Genomic DNA, 17,388 nt, shown 5'->3' with positions numbered 1-17,388 from the left:
AATGGGAATTTGAGAAATCAGACTCTCGCAGGCGCCCACTAGTCGCGAGGAAGGATGAAGAAGACGAGCGAAATCGGTCGAATCCAGGGACAATCCGTGGACCTAAACTTGAAATGACTGGGATCAACCAAAGGAATGTGGGCATGACAAGAAAATGACAAGAAATGACGGCGCCGGAAAGTTCGGGGCCCGGAAGATCGTTGCTCCATCTGCCGACCCACCGTGCCGACCCGCTTTGGGAATAGCGCCGCCTCGTCGTTCACGTTGTTGATAATCAGGAACCTGAAGGGTTCATAGGAGTTCAATGCTGTACAACATTGTGGATGATATGGATGAGATATGCCGAGTGTGGTGAGATTACATTGCCAATGGGGGTGCGTCGCTGGTTGGTCTTGGGCTCTTAGACAACTTATGATGCCCAGCCCATTGTCCAGAGAAATGGAAAATCCCTAGTTTCATGTTGTTCTTGGTTCTCATACATTTCCAGGAGCTGGAATAGCTAGCTAGCTAGCTAGCTATCTTTGTGTCCACGAGGGACTGGCATACAAATGTGGCATCCAGCTCTCTAGATCGGCGAATGCTAAAACCGACCAACCTGCTTGATCTTGTCTTGGTGCGTATCTGATGCTGGGCCCATCAGACGTCGCACTTTTCAACTCTTCAGCCATGCCTGTGCCAGTTCGAGACGCTTCATGATGACCAGAAATCAACGCATACGTGCTTGGAAGCACACTCTCCCAGCTCATGAATGCTTGGTTTCAGCCGCGCAAAACAGTACTCGACCTTCTCTTAGGTCTTGCCAGAGTACTCTTCTCCTTGTCGCCTGTCGCAGCCGCAGCACTCTTGGCTTCAGTTCCTTGGCCTCCATTCCCATTCACTTTGGCGACGACGTCACCGAGCTTCTCTGAAAACGGGCCTCCTGCAATAGGCACTGGTATACTCGTGGTCCTCTTAGGTGCTGGTGTTCCGTTGACCGTCCCTGCGCTCAACTTCCTAAGCTTGCGGACTTTCTTCGCCGGCTCTTCGGACTTTGGGGGCTCCTCGACATGATGGGCTTGTTCCTTCATTTCGTCGACGGCAGCTTTGCTCTCCACCACCTCGACGTGGGCTGGTGGCTCCTCCTCCTCTGGGGTGTCTGGCACTTCAGTACCATCCTCGAATCGAGCGAGCGTACCATGCCACTTGACCTCTTTCGGTTCCTTTTTGGCCTTCCTCGTCTTCTTGCTGTTGCTCACTTCTTCCGACCAAGTTGGCTCATTCATGTATCGGACTTTGTCTTCTGCATGCAATTGGACTAGTCTCGCTTTGACCGATATCGCACCGCCCCTATTGCGTTTCGTATTTGCTCGAGTGGCGGCGGCTATCGAGCCGTTGTTAAAGGCAACGAATTCGGTCCCGTTAAGACGTTTCAAAGGTATGTTGCTGGGTAGTGTTGGCACTGGCTTCTTAAGAGGTGCAAGTTTGGTGTTGAGGCGGGAGCTCCGTCGATAGGGTGACGGAACATTGGCATCCACATCCTGATCCGCCTCTACTAGTATGGTTGCCTTTTCGTTCGGAGTGTCTGTGGTGTCTGTGGTGGAGATCCCCTTATCCTCTGCAGCAGGTGAAGTGTTTTCAGTTGCGACTGTATCTGTGGTACCATCCAAAGTCTCCATACCGACATGAGATGGTTCTGCCGGAAGCTGCTCGCCCATCTCCGGCTGATCAGTGAGTGCTTGCGCATCGCGAGTGGACTTCTCCTTGATCGCCTTCACAAGCTGACTTCGAATTAAGTAGTTCTGAAGGAAGCTTTGCAGGAGGGGAAAGTCACCATCATCCACGGCAAAGACTGGAGCTCTACCAGAAAGATATGCATGGCCAGGCACATTCGAAAGTGATTGTGCTTCACCTTCAACTTCTGGTTGTTGCGGACTGTCAGATTTCGGCAGAGGCACCAACGCTGCTTGTTCAGACGACGCAGCCGCTGGTTGAGAGGCATTGTCAAGAGAAGCTGCCTCCGGAGTCTCTTTTGACAGCGAAATTGGCAGAGCAGCATTCCCTTCGAGCAAAGATTGATCTTCATTGTCCAAGACAGTCACATCCTCACATTCACCCACTGCCAGATCGACAAGGGGATCCTCAGGTGCAGATTCACGACGCTCCTCTTGGAGATGTTCTTTGTCGCCAGTGGCATCCTCATTATCCAGGTGGTCATCGCAGAGTGCGCCGATCTTGGAGGAGGGTTCGTCGGGTACTTCGTCGGGTTCGTCCGCTGCGCCATCAAAGCTGAGGACCTTTCGCTTAGGACTCTGCGGTACTTTGCCATCCTCATCCCACTTAGACGGCACAAAGTTGACGTTCATATTCTCCTTGTCCTCTTCATGGTCGGCCCCATTGGCGCTACTGACTCGAAGTCTCTTGACCGATCTCTGTACCACGACCTCACTCTCTTTTCTCCAAGTATGTCCGCCGTCTCCTACTCCCAGTTCAATCACGCCGAGCGGAACACGCTTCCAGATCTTCTGCGCCTCATTTCTCTTAAAGTAGGGCGTAGCAGGTCGTCGTTCCCAGGCACGTGGTAAGGATATGACTTGTTGAGGGGTGAATGTGATGCGGCGCCGGGTAGGTGATGGTGATGAGAGTGGAGCTTCCATAGTTGCAGGTACAGTGTTTTCACTGCTCGGCGACAGCAGCGCGACAGTGGAGGAAGGTAGGAGAAAAGGCATAGAGTCTATATACTCTTGTCGCTTAGGTGTTACCACTGCTTGCGCCATGATATCTGAGGTCAGCGCGTTGTGAGATCGGGTTGAGGAAAGTTGCGCGGCGCAGGGCTGATTTTAACTATTTACTAGTCATAAGACTAGATATGATTAATACCACAAAGGAATGGAGGCCTGTAGAAGTGAAAAAGACCTTGCTCGCGTGTTGGCGAACAAGTAGTTTGTGGTTGTGTGATACCAAAACTGATGAGGTGCAGCCAAACAAGACGCCGCAGTTAGACGCGAGTTAGAGCAACTGTTTACTACTGCCAAAAACGGCTAGCCGCTAAAGGCCTCATAGCGGAAAAGTTCAATTGTACAATTACTAGTTCTACTGCACCATCAATCATGTACAACGTTGCAACTTGAATGGTTTTATACCTACGTAGCAATAGACATTTGCCATTTAGAAAAGACAAGACTGAACAAACAATCAGAATCCTTAGGCTAGGTAGCGTTGCAAAACGTGTTCATAGATTGTTGCAGGTGGTGGCCCTTTTCGTCCGTACTAGTATGGCATGAATTCTATGCTTTCATCAATCATGTACATGAACATAACCCTTTGGACGTATTCCGAGTGCATGCTGTGCGCATGATCCATCCTTATTACTCCAAATGCAACAGTCATTCCGGTCCAAGTGTGCTCGGTATGCCAGTTCCCGGGCTGGCTGAAAACCACTCGCTATGCAAAATTTCAATCTTCAAGTTGGTGTACAAATTGGTGTGTCAAAGGTTTGCCTCCCCGCCATGTTGCAGTATTACCATGACCCCAATGATGAGAAAAAGAGAATGAGTTCGGACGCTGGATCGCTTCAAGATTCAGGTGTGCTGTGCACAAATGATGGGCGCTAAAGACAGTGGAAAATGGCAGAATATCATGTTGTTGTCGTGGATTCCTTGAGTTAATGCATCGCAGGGATGAACTCGACGGGTCCCATGGTGCCGCGAGGATAGGCAATAGGACCCGCATTTTGCGGTGGCATCGGGACCGTGCCGTCGTTGACGAAATTGGAAAACTCCCAGGGCGGCATGCGACTGACCGGTGCGCTCATGGGGTGTTGTGCCATGACCATAGTCCCTGGTTGCATTTGAGGCATGCTCTGATAGCAATACTGACCGTTCATGTCGTAGTTTGGTGGGAAATTCGGCATCTGCAGCTGCAATTCAGGTACAGGGGCGGGTGCAACAGACACAGGCATGCGCATCGGCATAGATCCCGGCATATAGCCCATCTCTGCATTCATCGGGTACTGAGCACCATTACCCTGGTAGTATTCCGGATGCGGTGACTGCGAATGCTGATAGTCCGATAGTCCTTCCCCATTGGAGTAAATTGACGAAGCGGGTGTGAGGAGAGAGGCGGCTGTCGATGAGTAGCTTGCAGAGTATTTGGAAATGATCTTCTTCAAGGCTGTCGACAGGATCTTCCACGGGAAAACCTTGACATCCTTTTCGATATTCCGGGGTTTCGGGTGAGGAAAGCCCATGATGACCTTGAAAAACTCTTCACTGTCGGCTTTAGCTTTCGAGATGGTCATGGGGCGAAATCCTTCCAAGTTTCGACGAATCCGGTTCTTTTCTTCCACGGTAAACCTAACTCCCACCAGAGCCTCGAGCAGGTATATGGTGTCGACCGAAGTGACGTAGAACTCGTTCTTCTCTTTCCACCAGATACAACTGATGCAGATGCTGCTTGGCTGGCGGTCTTGCGGAGCCACTGCTTTGAACTCGGCGGTGATAGTGCTGTTGGTTTGGCCGCGTTTGAACTCGACAAGCCTTCGGCGGGCCTCTTTTTCTTCTGGAGTCCAATTATCCTTCATCGTATCCAGATCGCCCTTTAGCTTGAGATTGGCTTTAAGAGGATGCATGGCATATGGATTGAAGCTCTGGGTATGTCCAGTGACCAGATTCGAAAAAACACCGGGCGGCGGCGAGGTCTGCATGGTCGAGGTCCGCACAAGCTTGGGCACTGATGATTTCAGGGGAGAGCTTGTCGAGTTTGGACGGGGGAGTGGGGTCATTGGCGGTGCCGGACTCTGCTCACTTTTAACAGTTGTGAAGGACGGACTAAAGGCCGGTGTATGAGGCGAAGGAGCGGCCAGGGAAACTTGAGATGCTGTCGAAGTCGAGTACTGATGACCAGAGGGCCTGGGAGATGCGCCACGGTGTGCACATGCTGGGAATCCAGTACTGCCAGTAGGGGTGGGGACAAATGGGGAATATGGCGAGTTCTGTCCACTCAAGTCGTAATATTCACCATTGGGATCTTGGACTTGAACTTGGCCCAGTGTGGCTTTCTTTTGTTCCGGAATGGAGTCGTACTCATCCAGGCTAGGTGCTTTACGTTTCCGTGGATTTTCAGGAGCACTGTAGTTGGAGGGCACTCGCTGCTGTGGCACGCCGAAGGGCCTGAAATGTTGTTCTTCGTAAGCTTCTATGCTGGTGGCCTGGCCATCCTCGTAGTTCTTCCCTGACACGAAGTCGTTTCCTGACGCAAATTGGAAGTCGGGGTCTTGAATGCTGCTAGGTTGGAGAAGAGGGTGGTGATCGTAAGGAGCCTGTAGAAAGGACCCATAGAACATCTGATTGGGAATGGCAGAGGATTGAAAATCTGAGGAGACGTTAGGAAAGAAGCGAGAAATATCCGGGTCAACATGGTACGCACCGAGGAGCCCTGCCTGAGCCGCCTTATCATAGCCGGACATGGAGAGCAGCTGACCAGGTTTGGCCACAAGGTCGTCCTGGAGCTGAGTGGCAAAGTGCTCTCCAATGAATTCCGAGGAGTCGAAGGAATGGTCGACTATGAAAGGGGTACGGAAGTCGGGGAAAGACTGGATACGAGTCAATATATGAACGATCTGAGAGGGCAGACCAGCCAGCGACGCCACACACCACAGTGTCGACGCCTAAGACAACTACACCCAAGTGCAGATTAGACTTACCTGAAAACGGTCGTAAGTTGTGGAAGCCAGGTTGACGGTTGGTGGTTGAATAGGTGGATTGCAAAAAAGGCACAAAGCGAGCGACTGGTGCTAAACGAGCGTGGTGCGAGGACACTAGTGCCTCAAATCAAAGCGAGTGACAATCTTGAGTTGTTATCGAAGAGTGGTCGTATAAGGTGCCAGAACTCTGGATCTTGTGGCAAGCATTCGATAACAGGTGAAACTGAAGGGGGGTGGGAGTGGCGGATGTTTCAATCGCCCGGATTACTCCTCGAGCGTGGGAGCAGAAGGAGAACTGGAAAGCACCGTAAACCCTGTCGTACAGGTATTTCGAGCGATGAAAGATGTTGGTGCTGGTACCAAAAAAGGTCAAGGTTCGGGAAGCTGAGGCAGACTTAATCTCGAAGACAAAGGATGCCAGCCGAGAGGAACGAACTATGCACACTGATCAGCCAAACTATCGCCAGGCGGGTTGAGAATCTTTGGACAAGGCCCTCTGCAAGATTTCCATACCTTTTTCTCTTCTCTCAAAAAGTCCAGGCCCTAGGCTAGTGAATATTTCGGAAATATGAAGGTTGAAGTAGTCAATTCTCCAGCGCCACGGCTTAAGACAACTGTTAATCTCACTGATCAGCCAGCCACCTTGGTGAATTCCAACAAGATCAGGGCAATAAGGGCGGTGGTAAATTAATGAAACGTAAGGATTGATATTCAAGCAAGGAGAGTTGTGGGTTGACGGCTTGAGCAGGGTATGGAGGCAACCAAATCTAGTAACGAATGACGAGAAAGGACCGGCTGCATACTAACCCGAGTATCTGGATTGCAAATTGGACCAAGATGCCTTTGCACTGAACTTCCTGCTCCTTCAATCGGCCAGGTACCCAATGGTATGGTCCACGGACGGATAGCGGCGCAGGCAACCAAGCGAAGGATCCCGCAGCGTAAGCACTGCACACACAATCCCTCGCACTTTGGGATAAAAGAATCCAACGACTCGATCGGGCTCAACCAGAAATTGGGCGTATCCCGTTACAACTGGGTACTCGAACGAAAGGTAATGCCTCTGCGACTGTTGAGACGATATAGTCCGGGGCGCTTGAGTATTTGATCAATGCAATAGTAGTTCTGAAGAGGCTTTTCCGCGAATGAATCGAAACCGAAGGACGTGAGCGACTGATGTCCACCGGGTAGATACAAGACGTGAAAAGCGAGCGAAGGTGAGTTTGTTCCGAGTAAACGAAAGTATGGTCTGCGAACAGAGCCAGAAAATCAGTCGAAGTGCACGCCGAGCGAAGGTAGTGGTGATGGAGAGGTGGAGCGGGAGTGGGAAGAGGACGATCCGAGGAGGGGGACCAAATGGCTATATCGGCCTCGACCCAGCACGGAGGAGCCACGGCCTCGAGAGGGCAGTGGAAGGCGACGGGTGTTCAATCAGGTCACGCAGGAGAGACTCGGCGACTCGACGGGGGCTCCTCTGGCTGCCGGTGCTGGTGCTGCACTGCGCGAGTTTTGAGGCAGGCGGGTTTAGTGGCAGTGAGGGCGACTAACCGTCGCCTGGAGTCGGGCTGATGGAGCAGATGCCAGTGCCAGAGCCAGTGGGAAGGAGACTGAGGAGTGGATGAGCAGCGATTGCAGTAGTGCTGTGCCTGTGGGTTCGCTGCCGGTGATGCCCCTTCTTGGGATCTTGAGTGGCTCTCGGGCGACCCTTGGCTGGTGCCATGATGGCCGGCAAGGAGCGGCAGGGCAGGGCGCGGTGGGAGCAGCTCCTGCTCCAGCGATCCTCTGGTGCTTGCTGGTCCTCATCAACCCAGGTTAGGGTGGCCGGTCGGCACAAGTCAGGTCAGGTCAGGTCATCAAGTTAGGTTAGGCCGGGTGCTCAGGCTGTCTGTCGCTCCAAGGGATCTGTGCCGATGATACGAGGCGTGGCGAAGGAGTTAGGAAACGACAGGATTAGCATCCAGTCACATTTGCCTTCAGGGCGGGACAGCGGCAGGGTACCAATGCCAGTGCCAGTGCCAGTGGTGCACGTAGCAGCAGCGTGTGCTTCGAGCAGGTAAAATTCAATTGTGCAGTCCCGTGCAGTGCCCTGCCTCTCTCGCTTGGCCCGAAATGATGGGATTCACGTTGTGCAGTCTTCCCGCCGTACTACCGCACTGACTCAACGGCACGAACACTTGTATCGTCTGGTCATTACATATTCTCTTCAATTTACCTAATTATTGCTATTTTGGTTCTGCCTCCTGTGCGTCCGCTTGAGACTCCCATAAAAATGCTCGAGATGGAGAAGCCCGCCGTAGAGGATAAGGAAACCGTCCTACGATTTTGACAGGAAACGCCGGCGGAAGCAACAGCACACTCTTTTCCCAATCCATACTCTCTTCTTCACAAATGTTCTGCTGGGCAGCTCGTGTACGATGCGAGGACGGCGACTCGTTGTAGCTCGGCCAGGATTATGAATGCTAACGGCGGGCAACACGCCAGCAGTAGACATAGGTCCACAACGGCATGCCAGGGCATTCAGGCTGGCAAATAAAAGCGTGGCAGCTAGAGAGCCAACCATCCATTTGACGGGCCGGGGTGGTTCCAGAGGGTTTGCACAGCCGCAATCGACGGTATCTCACGTACTCGTTGTACGTAGGCAGTATTTTTATTTGTGGTACTCTACCAGTAACGCGATGGAACTGCGTACGACGAGAGGCATAAAAAGGCACGGGACAAAAAAAGAGTGGACGGGATGTCAGCGGGAGAATACCCAGAATAGAGTTATCACGCACGACATAACACAGCAAGTCAAGATGCAACGTACCGAAGGATCAGAGTACTTTTACCGTACAATATCACGTCAAGTTGATCATCAAAACAATCGCGTCCAAAAACCGCAAGACGGAGCCGTGACAGAAATCCTTCTAAGAAATTTTTTTTATTTTTCTTCACCCTGAACGATGCAGCCGATGATCTGATGCCGGCGTGGCTTGTCTGTGTAGATTTTGCCATTTCTGGATGGGGCCGGGTGAGGTCATTCTTCACTTGTGGTTAGGCTCCTTAGGCACTGCCGCCGGGGATGGCACCTTTTTGGCTGCGGCCTATCACCGCTTATATCCTTTCACACACGCCCATCCACAGACACCACCGGCACCCCAGGCCCCATGCTCTCAGGCTCTCGCTGCCTCTTCCAATGCCTCACAATTGGCCTGGACCATCTACCCATCACTATTCCACTTGACCCAGCGAACGCGTGCCTTCGTACGTTTACTGACAATAGATCAACATGACCGCGGTACTCACAGTACAGCTTATCAGAAGCCGCGAATATTTCTTGACCACCGCTGCCTACGTAAAACGCACTCGCCTTCAAACGGCCCCTGCAGTGGTGCACCGCCTCCTCGAGATCAGAAGTCCAAAAGTCACGCCCCTGCAGCCCCTTTCTGCCACTAGGAACCCCGGAACCCAAGCCAGTTTCTATCTTTAGCCATCGGCAAACCGAGCGCCCCTACGCCTTTCTGGCCTCCCTGGCCTCCTGAGCTCTAATCCAGGTCGAGCGTAGCCTGGCAGACGGTCCGACGTCTTTTCGCCTCCCGAAGCCCCCGGCGTCACGCTTTACTCGAACCTCGAAGGCGCCTAATATGGCTGATGGAGATGGGGAGACGCGCCAACGTCACAAAGACGTCGGTGCATACCTTACCGGGCCACTCATCGTGATTCTTGACTGACTCGCGCAAAAAGAGAAGACAACAACACGTCCTGTGCCGTTCAATTTTCATCACTCTTTGGGCGGCCTTTGGCGTTCATGTTGTAAACAACAGTGACGCGTGAAGCTTGAAACCATCACGCCAATTCTGGCGTTGTTTGTTTTGCCTTGCGTTCTGCCGCCGTCAATCTCTTCCTCAAGGAGTACCTACCTAGGTAGGTGCCATCCCTCGGTTGCATATCGCTGCATCCTTCTTCCGCAGTTGATAGCATACAACATTGTGCATAATTTTTCTTGCCACTGAACACAGCCACGGCTACGATAATAATGGGATCTACTATGTATGAACCATCCACCTAGGTGCCATCTTCCAACCCGTTCGCTTAGGGATAGGAAATGCGGCTTTGAAGCTTCAAGGCCCGCGGTCTTCCCTCTTCGAACAAGTGCTGAAACTTGGTACTGAACCCCTTAATGGCCATCCTGGTGACAGCATATCCAGGCTCCTTCAGGCTGTGCACACTGGCTGTGGGCCAGGAATAAGAAAGGTCTTGTACTAGACTGTCGACCACAAATGCTTACTAGGCACGCTTTCGGATAGCAGTCCGGGGTAACATCCCACTGCTATAAGCCGTCATCAGCCGACATCTTTGTTCAAGCGCTAGCTGCACCAAAGGCAGCAGCAGTGGATCTGCGTTGTACAGCAGGCTGATGCGAAAATAACATACCTCGAGGGTTGTGTGCGGAGATACTTCAGAGCCTCAACCACAGTACGAAGGTCGTTTCATGAAAACATCATTTCTTGTATAGTCTCGCATCATCATATTCGAGATCCAGTGGTGCCAGGTCCACTAAATCATTCTGCAGACGGCTTCCTTCGGGCATTTCTGCTGCCCACTCCAGGTGGCTCTCCGGTCCATGCCGGGTCCTACACTCCACTACTCCCTTACATCCTGCTTACCATTGTGCAGTGAAGGTGTAACATGTGTCAATTCTGGAGCAAGAATGCAGGTGGTCAAGGTGAAAGTATGGACTCCATTGGTATCGTCACTTTGCTACCTGTAACCACTGACATAAAGACAATTCCGTCATTCTGATAGTAATTTCCGTGTATTCGCTATCGCCACTTAAAGTTTACAAGTTGCTGTCTGGAACAAGGAAGGCATTTGGTCGGCTTCGAGTTTGACCATCTCTCCTGACCTTCAGACGCGTTTGTTTTCGGTCTTTAACGCCGAGGATAACATTTGCACAATAATATCGATTGCTAATCCAGTGGCCATGATGTCAGTTGACGAGCCGCTTTTCGTCGGCAAACAGCACTTGTTCTTTAATGAGACGTGGGCATCTTGAGCACAATTCTTTTGACAGGCAGCAGAGCACGGAAAAATGGGCTTTAATCAGCAACGGTATAACTCCAGATATGAGGCTGTGAAAGCATTAAGTGCGTTAGCATCTCTTGGTGTGGTCAGGGCTGTATTTTTCCTTTTGTTTGCCCCTGGACTTGTTCGCTTACTACCCGCAGGGACTTGGGTGCCCTTGCAGGGGCGGCGTTTGAACGTGGACCTTTGCTTGAGGGCTTGAAGTTTGGTCTTCGGTCCCTGGCGCTGAAGCCATGGTTGCGAACGAATCAGACCACACATGGCAATGTCCGTGACTACACTTTACCCTGGTTTTCAACCGGAATATCAAGGAAGCGGAACTAGATGCCTGTTAGACGGGGCCGGCAGCTGCCACATGGGCCTATCGTTGCCTTGATTCACACACCTTCCAGAAAGCGAAAGGGATTTCAGCAGCCCTCATGTCACCATTCACAAATTTCGGGGACACGACGCAAGGAACAGACTCTGCAACCTGGATGAAGGATCAACCGGTCTTCGTTCATCAAGGGACCAGGCCATCAGCAGCCCTGGTACAGGGTCCCTCAGGGCAGCCTGCAGGACCCGCGGATGCGATGTCCTCCCTCGTCCTTTTTTAGGTCCCTTGCGCTGTTCGGCTGTGCATGCCCAGGTATTACATGTGTACCAGTCCCGCTAGTGGAAGCAGGGGCAGGGGTTCTCTGCTGCTCTGTCTGAACCACTCATGCTGGCGCCTGGGCAGGACGGCGCGCTACACAGAGGGTTCCTGGCCTGGCCAGGCCAGATAACAAAACTCATGTCCCGACTAGGACGTTGGTTGTTCTGTTGTGTTCCCAATTTGGTTGTCGGCCTTTACCGCTACTTGTCGTGGCAACAGAACAAGTTGACACCAAAGGCTCTGATTGCCTAACTTTTGCCGAACCTTTTGATCTCTACTCTATGGTCATGCATATTGGACACAGGCCCAGACCTGCAGATCTGCAAGATGAGGATGAAAACATAGCCATTGTCTGTGTCTGTGGTCCATAAATAGCGACGTTTCGTCTTTGGGAGTCAGGCGAGCACGCCTCCCGCACGCCTCCCGAACCTCTAGTCTGGTTGTTTGCATATTTACGACTCGTTGCATGACGGTGAAAATAGCAACATCAGGTAAGTGGCGATCTTTCCAACCTCAATTCATGTGAGTCCTACCAAGACCGGTGAGACAAGGGCGAGTGCGAATTTAGATGTCGTGTGTTATTTTTGACGCTGCCACCGACTGTGCAAAGGGCAGTGGCAACAACGAGGTAAGAATGGATCACAACTTACTCTCTGCGCCCTCTTTCGATACCTCGATCACCAGCTTACCGAACTGCGAGCCTCTCTTCATGTCCTCGAACAGGCCATTGATCGCATCAAGATCGAAGCCTTGGACGACGCGGGAGACAACGGGCCTAGCCTTTCTCGATTTGACGAAGTCCACCATGTCCTTGAACTCCTTTCTCGAACCCATCGTCGAACCCTTGACTTCGATGTTTTTCAAGACTGCTTGCATCAAGAAGGGCATCTTGGGTCCGGTAGTCATGCCGTAGATTGCAATCACACCGCCAGCCTAGAATTGAGTCGCTGTCAGTTATTGAACTCGGAATGAAAGCAACTCGCGCAGCCGGAAGAAAGAGCAGTTCCGTGGCCGAGAGAGGAGTGAGCTCAGCCTTACCTTGAGCAACTTGGAACCCTTCTCGACGACGTCACCGCCAGCGCCGTCGACAATGGCATCGATTTTCTTGTTTTCTGCGGGCAACATGGCCAACAACTTCTTCTCCCAGCCGTCCTCTTTGTAGCTGACACCACCCTTGGCACCCAAGCCGACAGCCTGCTTGATCTTCTCCTGACTTCCACTCGTGACCCAAACGTTGGCGCCCGCGGCTCTGGCGAACTCCAAGGCCATCAAAGCCACGCCGCCACCAATACCGGTGATCAGAATGTTCCTGCCCGGCTGCAAATTGTGAGGGCCGCATTTTGTCATGACGGCGCGCCAAGCGGTGAGACCGGTTAATGGCAGCGCGGCGGCTTCCACGGCCGTCAAATGTTCGGGTGCTTCCTCCAATTCTGACTCGTCGACGACAAAGTACTCCTGCAACGTGCCGTTGGGGATCGTCTTGGTGCCACCCAGAATCTTGTATCCGTCCTTGTCCTCGGGCCCTTCGGGGCTATCTTTCCATCCGGTGCCTGGGTTCACCACCACTCTCTTCCCTTTCCATTTCGCGTCTGCTTGGCTGCCGACCGCGACCACGGTGCCACAGCCGTCTGCGAGGAGTGGGATCCCGAATGCCATTCCCGGGTACAGATGTTGACGGATGAAGAGGTCGCGGTGGTTCAAGGCCGCGGCATGGATCTTGACCACCACTTGTTTTCCCGTCGCCGAGGGCTTGGGCACTTCGTCGAGCGAGAGCGGGTAGTACACCTGGCCGGGCTTGCCGTCAATCTTGGAAATCGAGACTGCTTTGGGCATTGTGAACGTCGTAGACCGTAGAGATGGTAGGATTGATTGATGGTGGAACGGCTCAAACAATGGTTGGACCTAACGAGACCTGACTGCGCCGGTGGACGGCTGACGGTGTTATACGGTTACACTGTCCGTGGACTGTTCTGATGCAGTCTCAGTAACAGCACAGGTGCTGCGTTGGGGCCCGAGACTTGAATGTATGGTTTTTGTTGGTGTTGGAGTCGCGAACTTGATTGTCTGCGTTGCGGTCGCACTGGAGGGCGGGATAATATAATTTCGCGGGGTTACTGATGTTGGGGCTCCCGTCGATTTTGGCGGCAACGTCCGTCACTTTCAGTGATGCACTCTACCACTCTGTCGAAACGGGGTCTGCGGATGTACACAGTAAGAGCCAAAGGTTTGATGATATTGATACTATATTATTGTACAAAGTTATTAGAGTGGTGGGTGTGGATGGTTTATGACTTTTGTAGCCATGCTGACAAAAACACAAAACAGCCCTGACGACATCCCGAAGCGCAACCGTCCGGACCGAGGTCCAAGGAAATATCAACCTTGGAATGTACTGTATATTGTGCTCGATCTAATAGCAGTGCTCCATTGATCCCTGGCTGGTCAGTACGTAAGCACATATCCTTTGTCATCTTATCAGCGTCGAAGATTCATAATCATTCATACCATGGCAGTCAGCAGTTGACGGCCTTTGCACCGGGCATTCAAGTTCGTTTTGAAGCGCATCGGAGAAAGTGTTTTCGAGAACCCGAACCCTGATACTATGTAAATAAGTCGGAGGATTCGGACTCGGACTTCAAATGGGGAGGCCTCGCCTAGAGTCACATGACCTTCGGAGTGCAGCGCCCGGGGTTGAATTTCCCACGAGGCTCGTATTCCAATCCTTCAATGCACTCAATTGAATAGAATATTCTCCCGACCTTATTCCTCTGGTCAGGGGCTCGAAGTGCTTTGCCCTCAACTAGGACGACGTATATCTCTGCGTGCGAAGCTGGCACTTACAACGTAGCTATGTTACCTCTCTACCAGGTACCATGCTCAAAAAGCCAAGCTTACCCTACTGATCGGCGTAAAGTCGTTTCGACTCCATCCGGAAGGCCCAAAAGCCAAAACGCCCCTGACGATTGGTGTATCCAGGGACCCCCAGACCACGTTCAACTCCCAAAATGCCAATCGCAAGACCAATAGACTGTGGATCGCGTACGCCCGCCCACGCAAGCTCCCATGTCGCTGTGCTTGTTCAGGCGCGTCAGGCGTACACATCAATCTTCTGGCTTGTGGCGTGTCGTGTTTCTTTTCCGCCGGTCAGGCCCAGGTGATAACGAAGAGCGGATTAGACTGATTGACTCACTCACTCCAATGTCCACATAATGCCATTATTGCAATACTAATAGTTCGGCAAGTTAATCGTCCAGTGGTGACTATCGCTCCCTGGTTCGACAAATGCGCAGCATCCTAGGCGACCGATTGCAGACGGGATACTGGTGGTCATTGGGACTTCTCCCCATCGTCAGCCCCTGAGTCACGGACTACAACTGCACACGCAACTGCCCACCACGACTGCGACGATGGGCTCCTTTGGTGAAGTCACCGAATTTGGGCATGGCTTCAGGGCGCATTTCTTGTTTGATTCGAAATATACAAATTTAAATCATGGTATGTCCACTTTGTCTGCCCTAGATGTACGCGGTGCCATGCAGGGCTCGTTTGATTTGATGCCAAGCCCTGTTGTTTGGTGGACTCGGAGATGGGTGTATCATTTCATGCAGCCTTGTCCAAGTGTGTCCAGTATTATACGTGCACTTCTAATATGCTCCTTCAGGGTCTTTTGGTACATACTCGTTACCTGTACGCAATGCGCTTCGAGGATACCAGAAGCTGGCCGAGTATGCACCCGACAAGTTTTTGAGATATCAATATGTCGATCTCCTGGACAAATCGAGGGAGCGAATTGCGCGGCTGCTCAATGTCCCTTCGGACGAGTGTGTATTCGTACAAAACGCAACAATGGGTGAGTATATTGTCTCCACCGGTTGGTTGTTCAATTGGCTGATCGCTCGGTACAGGTGTCAACACCATTTTACGCAACCTCCAGTACAAGGAGAAAGACTGCATAATCTATTTCGACACCATCTATGGAGCGGTTGAAAAGACGCTGCAGTCCATAGTCGAAACGAATCCTCAACTCACGTTGCGCAAAGTGGGCCATGGACAGGACTTTGCCTATTCACTACCTTGTACACATTCCGAAATCCTCAATGCATTATCACAGACCATATCCCGTGTATTATACGATGGTCTTCGTCCCAAAGTTTGCATCTTTGAAACCATCACGGCGTTGCCTGGAGTGCGATTTCCTTTTGAGAGGATCACGAAAATGTGCAAAGAGTACGACATCATCAGTGTGATTGATGCGGCCCACGGTGTTGGCCAGATTCCATTGAACCTGGGCGAGCTAGATCCCGATTTCTTTGTCAGCAACTGCCACAAGTAAGTGATATTCATCTACCAGATGCGTGCCCATAAGACTCCATGCAGTTCTGCGAGGGCAAGGCATAGGACCAGATATCTGACTGGATACAGATGGCTATATACTCCCCGCGGGTGCGCCGTTCTACACGTGCCGAAGCGCAATCAACATCTGATCCGGACAACATTGCCCACGTCGTGGGGATACCAGCCGCTTGACTCACAGTCAGGCAAAGATCGAAATCCATTGCCGCCGAGCGAGAAGTCGGATTTTATAAGGCTTTTCCAATTCGTTGCGACTGCCGACAACACCCCCTTCTATTGCGTGCCAGCTGCATTGAACTTTCGACAGAACCTGTGTGGCGGCGAACACGCCATCTACACCTACATTCGCGACATTGCGCAACGAGGGGCGGATCTCCTCGCCATGATTCTCGGGACCGAAGTCATGGACGACCTGGATGCGGGTTATGGCCTGAAGACGATGGGGAGTTATGAGGCCAGCGACCGGCGAGATGGCGGCAGGACCGGATGGTCTGGCGGTCTCCGGGATTGCGCCATGGCCAACGTTCTCTTGCCCATCACGATTGTGGGCGCCAACAGTCGGGGGAGTATCAGCATGGGCCCTGGTGGAGCAGGAAGTGCTGGCGGTCTGTCCCCTGCACTCCGACAAACCTCGTATGGCTTTCCTAGTGCCGGGGCAGCAAGCACGCAAAACACGGGTGCTAGTACGTTGCGCTCCAGTGCCACGAACGGGACAATGCTGGGCGAGCCTACCAGTAGACTGTCAACATCTCCCCTCAACTCCCCCAGGTTGAACTATTCAACAGGTCCTATCGTGATCCAGGAAGCCGACGTCAAAAAGCACATTGCATGGATGGAGAAGAAGCTGGTGGACGACTACAACACATTTGTGCCCATCTACGAGTACGAAGGCAAGCTCTGGACTCGGGTGTCGGGCCAAATCTATCTCGAACTCAAGGACTTTGAGTGGCTGGGTGGAGTGCTCAAAGCGCTGTGTGAAGGGGTACGATCCGGGGAAAGTCTGCGGAGTCAAAACCAACCAGCGGCACCGGATCGAGAGCTTGAGGGATTGACTTTGATTTCGCCAACCCCTTCCAGACAGGGGACAGGAACGTCGATGAAAAGGTTCGATGTGACCCAGGGTGGATGGGTTGACACATAGAATCCGGGGTAGACGGATTGGGATGGTTATTGTTTTCGACGAGAAGGAGTTCTCCGTTGTAATTATACAGGAGACATCCCGGAAGCTGTTGCCCTTTTGGCTGCATACATTGTACATTGGACATTTTCATACACTGAAGGTTGAATGCACGAGAGGAGCAGAGCAGCCGCTGTTGGCACCTTGTCTGGACGTGGTACATGCCCCCTGCCATGAACTTGTAAGGACACCGGGGAAGTATGCTTGCTTTCCATATCTGGCGCCAAAATTGAGCAACGGACGGAAATACGGTGACTCCAAATGCGAGTTGCTGCAGGACAGCTGCAACAGGGCAGGTTCAGATTGTAGTACGATGTACGTTATCCTACTGTCCGCGGAACTGTGCTAAATCGCCATCGAGAGGGAAGATCATGTCATTAGTAACAAGACGGAAAAAGCCAGTCTGAAAACTCTGCGACGGCACGTGAAGCCGCGGACAGACCAATGCCAAGGCCGTCACGAGACTGGCGAAACAGGCCT

At 52.2% G+C, this 17,388-nt stretch overlaps 5 protein-coding genes across 5 annotated transcripts; 2 read left to right on the top strand and 3 right to left on the bottom strand.

Moving 5' to 3' along the window:
• Positions 1-758: 758 nt before the first annotated feature.
• Positions 759-2,633, bottom strand: HMPREF1120_05710 (uncharacterized protein; the record flags this gene model as incomplete). The annotated part of the gene is made up of 1 exon (XM_009159895.1): positions 759-2,633. One exon carries the CDS (start codon positions 2,631-2,633, stop codon positions 759-761), a length of 1,875 nt encoding a protein of 624 aa, XP_009158143.1.
• Positions 2,634-3,640: 1,007 nt separating this feature from the next.
• HMPREF1120_05709 (uncharacterized protein) lies at positions 3,641-5,443 on the bottom strand (the record flags this gene model as incomplete). Its single annotated transcript, XM_009159894.1, has 1 exon — positions 3,641-5,443. The coding sequence occupies one exon, from the start codon at positions 5,441-5,443 to the stop codon at positions 3,641-3,643; it is 1,803 nt and encodes a 600-aa protein (XP_009158142.1).
• Positions 5,444-8,565: 3,122 nt separating this feature from the next.
• On the top strand, positions 8,566-13,720 carry HMPREF1120_05707 (uncharacterized protein). The gene is made up of 4 exons (XM_009159892.1): positions 8,566-8,923; positions 8,981-10,391; positions 10,466-12,006; positions 12,079-13,720. Exons 1-2 carry the CDS (start codon positions 8,681-8,683, stop codon positions 9,113-9,115), a joined length of 378 nt encoding a protein of 125 aa, XP_009158140.1. The 5' UTR covers positions 8,566-8,680; the 3' UTR covers positions 9,116-10,391; positions 10,466-12,006; positions 12,079-13,720.
• On the bottom strand, positions 12,018-13,211 carry HMPREF1120_05708 (alcohol dehydrogenase; the record flags this gene model as incomplete). The annotated part of the gene is made up of 2 exons (XM_009159893.1): positions 12,018-12,311; positions 12,417-13,211. 2 exons carry the CDS (start codon positions 13,209-13,211, stop codon positions 12,018-12,020), a joined length of 1,089 nt encoding a protein of 362 aa, XP_009158141.1.
• A 98-nt stretch (positions 13,721-13,818) lies between the features above and the next one.
• HMPREF1120_05706 (selenocysteine lyase) lies at positions 13,819-17,352 on the top strand. The gene is made up of 4 exons (XM_009159891.1): positions 13,819-14,873; positions 15,040-15,228; positions 15,284-15,707; positions 15,801-17,352. Exons 1-4 carry the CDS (start codon positions 14,786-14,788, stop codon positions 16,870-16,872), a joined length of 1,773 nt encoding a protein of 590 aa, XP_009158139.1. The 5' UTR covers positions 13,819-14,785; the 3' UTR covers positions 16,873-17,352.
• Positions 17,353-17,388: the final 36 nt, after the last annotated feature.

This window comes from Exophiala dermatitidis, assembly GCF_000230625.1.
Source record: "Exophiala dermatitidis NIH/UT8656 unplaced genomic scaffold supercont1.5, whole genome shotgun sequence".
Lineage (NCBI taxonomy): Eukaryota > Fungi > Ascomycota > Eurotiomycetes > Chaetothyriales > Herpotrichiellaceae > Exophiala > Exophiala dermatitidis.
Note: the sequence above shows the minus strand (reverse complement) of the source record. Positions and strands in the feature narration are given on the sequence as shown.